We start from the raw sequence: 10,322 nt of genomic DNA, 5'->3' as shown, positions 1-10,322 counted from the left end.
TGAAAAAGAATATTTCGTAAATAGAATTCCATTCCTAATTTGAACAATAAATTACTATTTTATCTTTTATAATATTCTTAGTTGATATAATAATTTAAATTACGTATAAAATATCATTTAAATTATATAAATAAATGTTATTTGAAAATAAAAATTTTTCCACAAAAATCATCGACCGAAGATTAACCTAGGCACATCCAATGAGTTCAATTTAAGTAGTCTAACCTTCTTTTTCCCTTTTATGTTAAATCATACAAGAGGAAACACAACTTGATGAATAATAAATGGTAATATTTTTATTATTTAGGTAGTAATGTTATCTAAAACTTTATAATGTGTTTTTTTTTCTTTTTCTTTTTTTAATCGGGGTGTCTGGACCAACTTATGTGTCCAAAGATATCGTTCAACGTTAACTAATAAGTGTAGGTGAAGAATGGTATCTTGACGGTGGTTATCTCCTTAAATGCTCATTGAATCTTTACAAAGGAAGGAGAAAGGAGGTTAGAGGCTCAAATTGGCAATGGTGTTTACAAGCGTGGGCTTTGTGAAGCTCAAATTAGTGGAGGGACCAACATAAACTCTATAAGGAGCGATAATGGTAATAGATTTTGTGGAAACGAAAAAGAAGATGATATAGTGTATAAGTGACCTGGCAAAATGGGTTCGTATCTGCGAGTGGACCCGTACTCGTGAAAAAAATATAGGGTATGGGTCCATAAATTTAGGCTTGTATTTTGTTACCCCGACCCATTTTTGACAGGTGGGCCGGGCAAACGCGCGGATACCCTAAATATTAAAAAAAAAAAAAAAAAAAAAACCCAAGAACAAAAGTATAAACTCAAAATCCCTAATTTAATTCTTAAGTCTTAAAGCCTCTTTTCTCTCCACCTTCGACTTCGACTTCAAACTTCGACGTTAAACCCTTCCTACTAATACCATCTCTGAATTCTCTTCATTGCAATAGATCATCTCTCTCTTTGATTCGGCCCTTCCTCATTTTCTGTCACCTCCCGCTTGCAAGAGTTAAAACAGAAGAAGATTTCTCTGATTAGAGCATGGGAAGAAAGTGAGAAGTGCAAAGCAAAGAACAAGTAAGACACCCCTTTTAAGTTTGATAGCTTTCAGGAGAGTGAAAATCCTCACAATCTGGTGATTTTGGCTGGTACATTTCTTACAATTTTTCTTCTTGTGCTGGATATTTAGCTTTGGGTTTCTCGTTTTTGTTTAGTTCCCAAGAAAAAAAAATACAAGAACCAAAGAATTTTGTGGAGCATGGGATTATTAAGATTTTATTATTATTTGTTATGTATGGATTGTTGTGTGTTCCTATGCTGGATATTTAGGCTGCGTTTGTTTTACTTTTTAGAATAGTATTCTATAATAGAATACTATTTAATCAAATAAGATAGAATTCTGAGAATGTGTTTGGAAAATATTTAGATTATTTTTTAACACCTACATTTGTTTTTACTAAACACTCACACAATAAAAGTTTATAAATTAACAAAACCACCCCCACCAACTATTGCTAGCAGTCGGCCACCATCGTCAGACGGTGGCCGGAAGTTGCCGCAATGGCGCATGACCGGTTGGATCTGGCCGGTCATGCGCCAATTTGGCCGTTAACGATGGCCATATCTTGGTTGTCGTTGATGGCCAAACAACAACCAAAAATCTGGAACGATGACCAAGATACGGTCGTCAACGATGATTAAGATATGGCCGTCGTCAACGACCAGATCTTTGGCTGTAGATTTGGCCCTTTTTGGCTAGATCCATAGTGGATCTTGCTAGAAATGGCCATATCAGCGCACGACTAGCCAGATCCAGTCGGTCATGCACCATTTTGGTGACTTCTGACCACCGTCCAGTGGTGGTGGTCAGCTGTTGGCAATAGTTGGGTGGGTGGGAGTGTTTGTAACGCCCATATGGAGGTACATCACTTATTTTATGCTTCTTTGCCCTTAGATAAGCTTATATGCTCTTAGTGTTGCTTGGTTGCCCTTAGTTTTGCTGGTTTTAAGGTGCAAGATTGATGAATTTGGGAACTGCAGGTTTCGCCGCAGCCAAGAAGAAAGTGCGCCACGGCAACGTATGCTCTGGAATTTTTCACCGGGGCAAAGAGTTGGCTGGAATTCTTGAGAAGATTCTACAGAAAATTTCCTTAAGAGAGAAATGACATTTTACCCCTAATTAGTTGAAAATGTGGGGAGTGAAAAGTAAGGTAATTTTATGGAGAATGCAATGGTGATGACGACATTTTTGTAATTGACTAATGGACAAAGATGGAATTTCCAAAAAAGTGTAAGGGCAAAATGGGAAAGTATGAATATTAATATGAGATATTAAGGGTTCAAGCACACAAACCCTACCATTCTCTAAACCCTACACGCCACTTTCATTCTCAATTCTCTCAAGCTCTTCATCAAATTTCCAAGGAAAATTAGAGGGCTTTTGGTTGGATTTTGGTAGAGATTCATTCTTAAGCATCCCAAGGTAAGAATTCTTGCAAATAGAGGTGTGATGAATTATTAAAGTGTTGAATTCGTATAGTTTCTATGCTTAGGATTTTGGAGAAAGTGGAAGTCTACCAAGGAGAGAGAGATTCGAGTGAAATTATTCAAGTTCAAGGTAAGTAAATCAAACTCAAGTTATGATTTGGGAAATCAAGTGAGTAAAGAATTTTTATATGTATGTATGTGTTTATGTTTTTGAGAATTGTTGATGAGATTGATGGTTGTGGATGAGTAGAATTTAGCCATGAGAAGTGGAAGTTGTTGTGTGGTGATTGATAGAAGTTAGGTTGAATTTAGAAAGAGTTTGAGAAGAATTATGAAGTGTATTTTTCCTGGCCAAGTTTATGTTGATTTAAGGGATTTTTACTCCAAATATTGGTGGCTTGAGAAAGAAGTAGAAGTATAGCTAAATTAGAATTTGAGTATGCATGCATTATGTTTGATGAAATGTCCAAGAGAAGTATGTATGAGTGTATTTATTTGTGATCTTAACATGAGCTTGTAGATGATAGAGAAAGACTTATTTTTATGCTACATGGCATTCTTGCATTAATAATGAGCATGAATCATCTACATGCAATCATATGCATATGTATGAGAACTTAAAGAATAAAGAGAAAGAAAGAAAAGCACTAAAGAACAAAAAGAAAGAAAGAAGAGTGCTAAAGAAGAGAAAAGAAAGGTTGTTGTGATGGGGAACCCGTGGGTGATAAGAAGAAGAATATTCCCACACGCACGCCGCCTTCAATGAGTGGCCTAAGAATAAGAAGAAGAATTTGTACGGCCCGTAAGAGTGCATATGGATGAGGGATGTACCCAGAAGAAGTACCTATATGCATGCCACCTTAAATGAGTGGCCTAAGAAGAAAAGAATTCGTACAGTCTGTAAGAGTCCATGTAGATGAGGACTGTACTCACTTACACGGCCAGTGTTCCGAATCCATACATCAACTATGTCCGATCGGCAAAAAATAAGAAAGAATAAGAAAAGAGGAAGAAAGAAAAGAAAGAAAGAAATAAATAAATAAAAGAAACAAGAAAACAGAATAAGAAATAGAAAAGTGGAAAGAAAATGCATCTCTATGCACTTGTGCATTTGCATCACACTTATGCATGATACCATGATTTCTATCATGGGTAGTGAGAAATTCAGAGAAAACTAGAAAGAAAGAACAAAGAAAGTGAGAACAAAAGAACAATGAGAAATAGAGATAAGAACAAAGAAGAACAGAGAAGAGTAATGAAAGGAAAGAAATTTAGAATGTGAGCAACGGAAAGAGAAGGCTAGTATAGCGGATTTACTTACTGAGCAATTAGTGCTCACTCCGTTGATTTCTTTGTTTTTGCAGGAAATAGGTGAGAAGCGGTTGGATGGACGTCGAGAAGCGGAGGGAAATGGCACCACTGTCTACTATTTTTGAGCTTATGTACATGAGACTTTTATTAATGTAAAGTATTTTAGATATAAAGTAAAGAATTTTTTTTTGGGCTCATTATCTTTTATTTATATGCTTATATGTTTTTATTGTATTATATTTTCCCAAGTATACTAGCTAGAAAGAGTCATTACAGTGTTTTTGTTAATTTATAAACTTTTTATTGAGAAAAGTATTTGTTAAATGTTTTGAGTTAAATAGATTATGATTAGATTTTGAGTTGAATAGAAAAGTATTTATTTCATTGGATTGGATAGGATAGTAGGATATGATAGTGTTACAATGTTAAAACAAATGCAGCCTTAGCTTTGGATATTTAGAATGGACCCATGGAATGAAAATGCTTGTTAAGTAACGGATGCACCAAACTTTATCCAAGCTTCTTTATTGAGTCTTGTGAAATATTGGACCCGTTTAGAACCAATCCGTTTTCTCGGGCCACCCACCTGTTTTGCCAGGTCTATATATAAGAGAATGTGAGAATGGTTCTTAGGGTATATTTGGTTCAGGGAATGTTATATTACTAAGAGAGTGCGTTTGATTAGGACTGTATGAAGATAACACAGGTTATTAATCTTAGATTCTGGACATTCCCATGTTTGGTTTCAAAATAATAAAAGATTTCAGAAAAATTGTAAAGCCAATAGTGTTTACTGTTGGTGATATAGAGGGTAATCAGATTACCACCTTAGACCTTGTTATTCTTTTATTACCGGCGGAATCCATATTTTATACCAATTTTGCCCTTAAATAAAAATCATTTCGGACACATTGCCCTCAATAATCCATCAAATAACAATTTACCCAAATTGGACAAAATGACTACTATGACCTCATAAGTTAATTTTTTTGGACAAAAATGCCCTCACTATTTTTATGAATACCACCCAAAAACCCCAACCACTGCAAACAATTGCTGACCACCAACACTGGTTGCCATTGGTAGTCACCAAAACAATGTACGACCGATCGGATCTGGCCAACCGTGCACAGCCAGATCAAAAGCTAAAAACGGCCATATGGCCATGGATCTAGCCATTTTCAGCTAGATCCACAGCCGTTACTGGTCATCTTGTCGTTTTTGGCCTTTGATTTGTCCTTAGAATGTTTGAACTGTGATGAGGGAATCAAGCGGTAATAATTCTTGATTGTAAGATACCTATGAGCACATTTGGTAGCCATTCTAGAAACGTCCATTGCCCCAGTATTATTCTGACTAAGGGCACATATAATACAATAAGATTATCATAGCATTGAATGACCCTATCAAAAGATAGTAACAGATCTTACATGTTGAAGTTGTTTGGTGACAACTCGGTGCAACGCATGGGTGCTTGCAATTGGCAAGTTCATTAGACTAACCCTCTAGAGAATTCCATTTAGATGGTAACCCTAATGTCTATGGAATACATCCTCTAATGGATGATTGTGCATATGATACTGAGACTTGAGATCACCAGAGCACCGTGTGTAAATATCAATGTAGTTTGACGCTGACCTAACGTAGTCCTATTTAGGGCTATCAACATAGAACTGGTTTGTTACATTGAGAAGTACACTATGACTATGGTGGATCGATACAGGATTCATGACTCTTGGGTATAGCAAAATTTATCTCGCTAAGTAATTCGGTAAATGACAACGATTGTAAAACTATGGCCATGGTGGAATTGAATTGGTGCTCAAGTTCGATTAAGTCGTTAGTTTGAATTACTGAATACGAACAGGTCAAGGTAGTATATTTGAAGTTAACATTATTTATATATTTCAAACCTTGATGAGATAATAGTTGATGAAAGGATTCAATTACACGGTAACCATACTGTTGACATTTTTTTTCTTATGTGGGCTACAACATGATATTTTTGTTAGACTAGGTGCCCTAGAGCCAATCCAAATTATTGTAATTGACTTGATGTATCATAATTATCTATCAATAAAGGCATTATTCATATATTATGTAAATCAGATTCTTTTGTATGTAATAATATATGCCCTTAGAATGGTGGAATCATGACAAGAGAATCAAGCATTTCAAGTCTTGATTGTGAGATCCCTATAAGCAAATATGGTGGCCATTCAAGAAACATTTGTAGCTTCAGTATTATCTTGACCTAGGGCACAGATAATACAGTGGCGATTGGCTATATCATGAAATATATTATGGCAATGGTGGATTGACAAATGATTCATCACTCCTAGTTACATAGTAGTTTTCTTACCACACAATTTGGTTAGATGGCAATGACCATAAATCTATGGCCATAGTGGAATTGAGTTGTTGCTCATAGCCGATTTAATCTCAGTCGTTAGTTTGATAACCAAACACCAAATATGTCAAGAGTTTGATATGAGGATGACACTATTTATGTACCCCAGCCTTGATAAGATAATGGATGATGAAAGAATTTTATTGCACGGTAACCATACCGTTGACGGGTTTAAGTTCTTCGTTGGTCTCTACTTATTGGGTGGCCATAACGCCTTACTAGAGGCCAATCTTGGTCTGTGTTTAGTAAGATGATTAATTGGTGGTTAGACCATCTCTGTAAACCCCGCGTTATTATTTGGATGCCCTAAGGTATGAAATTCTACCTTTTTAGGTAATTTTCTTTTTTGAATGGAAGGGTAAAATGGTCAATTTGCATGCATTTCGAGATGTGGTCATTATAAAGTGTAAGGGGTGATGTCATTGAAGATAAATGAGGGTAGAATGGTCATAAAGTAGATTGATAGGGTTAAATGGCGTAAACTACCAGGGGTATAATGGTCTTTTCACACAAATCCATATGAATTAAGTATCCATAAAAGTGCACTAAGGGTAAATTATTCATTTACCTAATGGCATTGCTTAGTTACCAAGTGTTCAAAAGAATTCAAATGGCATTAAATGAGTGCTAATCATTATGTTGTGGTGGAAATGACTGAAACACCCTTATATGAAAAATTTATCCAAATGACCCTTATATCTAACTTTTAATGACCAAGCACAATAGAGTAGTAATAAAATAAATATCTATAAGGTTTTAAGAGTGAGGAGTATGCCTTGTACACCCCAAATGCATCATCTTCTTCTTCCTTTCTCAAATCCACCATAAAAGCTACTAATCCAAGCATTTGCTTCTCAAATGTTCTTAGGGTTCCAAGCAATTTTTTGAAGGAGATCAAGATACACCTTAAGGAGATTCAATTTGAAGTATTAAGGTAATCCCTAAAACCCTAGCTTGATGAGTTTGAATGTATTAAAGCAATTTCATGAGTGTTAATGCTTGTTATAGGTGAAGGTGTTTATTTGGAGCCAAGGATGAGTGTTTCTTTTGAGTTTTTATTGCTAAGGTAAGGGGAAAACCTCCCTTTAAACTATGTTATCAACACCTAGGGTTAGTAAACCTTAATTTTTGTTATGTTAATTTGATGTATAAAGTTATGGTTTGTTTATGTATTGTGTGAATTGGTGTTGGTTGAGGTTTGTGTCGGAAAAGGAGGAGGATATTGCCACTTAAGAGATTTGTAGTTGGATGATTGACACTTGTTTGAATGTGAAAGGGAGGGTTTTATGTGACTTTTATGACTTGGTTTGTGTTGGGAAATGCTTGAATGCTAATTGAATAATGGGCATGCAAAAGAATGCGGCATCCACCTTCCAAATAAAAAAATTCTGAATTTCTTTGGAAATTTGGTTAAGGCACTAAATAAATCCTATAGCCTAACATGAACAAGAATGGTAAAAGACACATAGTGAAATTCCTTATGTATCATGAAATTTTAAGCAAATTAAGAAAATGAGACATATTAAGAAAATATTCATGACAGGGAATTTCACTCAATTGACTAAAGATTTATGAAAGTGGTCATGGGTATATGCTAGATGAATAAATGTTATGAATGAGCGTGTCCATAAGTTATCTATAAATGACATGTATGATGAATACATATGTAATGTTTATGTATGTTAAAGGGAGATGTCATCCCTTATGAATGCATTCTAATGATAACATATATAACCTAGTTTAGTTGACTTATGGAGGATTTATGAGATGTTAAAGAAAGGTTTCCATGAGTCTCTTGAGGCGTAAGGCCAAGATCAGAGTAATGGTGTATGAGTTCAATGAGTCTCTTGAGGCGTAAGGCCAAGGCCAGAGTAATGGTATATGAGTTCCATGAGTCTCTTGAGGCATAAGGCTAAGACCAGAGTAATGGTATTGAATTCCATGAGTCTCTTGAGGTGTGAAACCAAGATTTGAGCAATGGAAATTTTATGAAAACCATGAGTCCTCTAAGGTGGTAATCAAGAACAAGGCAATGGTTCAAATGAATCCGATTGGTTCATAAAGATAAACGAAATGTCAAATACCTAGATAAAAGAAATAGGCATGTCATGTTTGTGAATGTTGCACGAGTCATATATGTTTAGTGTTTTAGGATGTTTTAAATATACCATGACTTATGTGTATAAGAAAGTCAATGTGAATATCATGACTATGATTTATGACATTGACAATGAATAATATGTTGTGAATTTATGAATGTTTTGTATGTGTAAGAAATCCATTAAAGTTAGAATAGCCATATCCCCTTACTGAGCGATTAGCGCTCACCCCATGATGTTTATAAGTTTTGCAGGTAAGGTTTAAGGCATGAAGTTGGGAGAGGATTCCAAGGGACGCTTTGAGCATGAGGGGATGTTTTAATGATGACTATTGAATGGTTTTGCTAGTATTTAGTGCAGTAATTATGTTCATATTTTATAATGTAGTAAATATGTCCATGTTTTATAATGGAGTAAATATGTTTGTGTTAGTAAAGGAAATCAAATGGCTAGTAAAGTTTGTAAAAGTCTATATGTTCTAGTAATTATTACTATAGATTTCATAATTTACTCCAAAAATATATTGTTTGACTTGTACAATGAACTTATTATAGTTTAGAAATAAAAAAAATAATGTTTTTAAACTACAGGTTTATTCTTTAAATAGGGTTTTAAAATAAACTTCTTTCTTGGGTGTGCGTTTTCTAGGTTCTCAATGGCCAAGGGATACTTAGGAAATGGATACTTAGGAAATACCCGGCCAGGGAGGGGTTTTACAGTTGGCATCAGAGCATGATTTTGGGTGTTCTAGATGGTGTTTTGATTGAAATGTTATAGTATTTATGAAAAGTGTGTTTTAAGTAAATGAAGTGTCATCCCTTATGCGTCCTTGAATACTCCTACCTGCTGATTGTTGTAAGTATTTCTTTCCCTGCTTTAGTAAATAAGATAAGCTAATGTTGTTTGAAATTGTGTGGGCTAAGGGTATGGCTACAAGATGATCACAGAGGATAGGCAAAAGGGGCGTAGAGAATCCCAATAAACCGGGCCTAAGTGAACCAGTAGTGCCAACAACTAATGCGCCCCTTACGGGTGGATCAACTGCCTCTACCCATAATGCTCTGGTGTTAGATGAAGCTGCAGTTTCTAGAATGATTCAAACAGCCGTAAATGAGGCCCTCAGGAGAGTTATTTTGGAAGATACAACTAACCAAGGACATGTGAGTTCTTCTACTCCGTTAGCTCAGCCTCAGCCTTAAGTTTCCTTCACGGCTCCAATAGTCAGACCAGCTATGACAATAAGTGCTATTCCTTCGAGTTATGAACCTCCAATTTATAATCTTTCCCAGAAGCACCAACCCGAGTTTAGTGGTACCAATGACCTGGCTATAATAGAGGAGTGGTTAGAGATTGTAGAGCGGGCGATGGCCCTGTTTCCTATGAGTGACCCAAAAAAGGTTTGTTATGCTTCCTATTTGCTAAGAGGTGATGCCAGGATATGGTGGCAATTAATGGAGCATACTTATGTGGTGAGTGCTCTTTCTTGGAGTGAGTTTAAAAGGTTGTTCGAGGCAGAATATCGGTCAGCTGATATGATATCCACAAAGACCCAGGAATTCACTAAACTGAAACAAGGGAATATGAAAGTTAGGGAGTCTGCTACCATGTTTAATTCCCTAGCCCGATTTGCTCCCACCATGGTCAGTACACAACAGTGCCGATTAGATAGATTTGTTAATGGATTGCACCCCAAAGTTGCCCAGATTACGATGGTGGGTGGAAAGCCTCCTAAGACTTACAGCAAGGCCTTATAAAGAGCTTTGAGGGCTGAAATTTATGTTAACAAAGAAAGAAAGAAAGATGGAGAGCTCTAAAGTGATTGGCAGTTCTAGTTCTGGCCAGATCGCAACCCAAAAAGCAGATGTGGGGAGTTCCACTCAGGTCTCAGAGGATAAAGGAAAAAGAAAGTTCCAGTAGAGGGTTCAAAAAAAGGCTATCAAAAATAAGAAGACCCCACAACAACAACAAAGAAGAAACAATCTCCCATATTGCCAAAAATGT

At 35.9% G+C, this 10,322-nt stretch overlaps 1 protein-coding gene across 1 annotated transcript; it reads left to right on the top strand.

The window, feature by feature from the left end:
• The first annotated feature begins 9,553 nt into the window (after nucleotides 1-9,553).
• Nucleotides 9,554-10,075, top strand: LOC116140625. The gene has a single exon (XM_031426231.1). It carries the CDS (start codon nucleotides 9,554-9,556, stop codon nucleotides 10,073-10,075), a length of 522 nt encoding a protein of 173 aa, XP_031282091.1.
• The last annotated feature ends 247 nt before the right edge of the window (nucleotides 10,076-10,322 follow it).

This window comes from Pistacia vera, unplaced genomic scaffold (genome assembly GCF_008641045.1).
Source record: "Pistacia vera cultivar Batoury unplaced genomic scaffold, PisVer_v2 Contig374, whole genome shotgun sequence".
Classification (NCBI taxonomy): Eukaryota; Viridiplantae; Streptophyta; class Magnoliopsida; order Sapindales; family Anacardiaceae; genus Pistacia; species Pistacia vera.
Note: the sequence above shows the minus strand (reverse complement) of the source record. Positions and strands in the feature narration are given on the sequence as shown.

What these genes read in the sequence shown, in the direction of transcription:
- LOC116140625 (XM_031426231.1), top strand. Translation starts at nt 9,554, where the DNA reads ATGACAATAAGTGCTATTCCTTCGAGTTATGAACCTCCAATTTATAAT.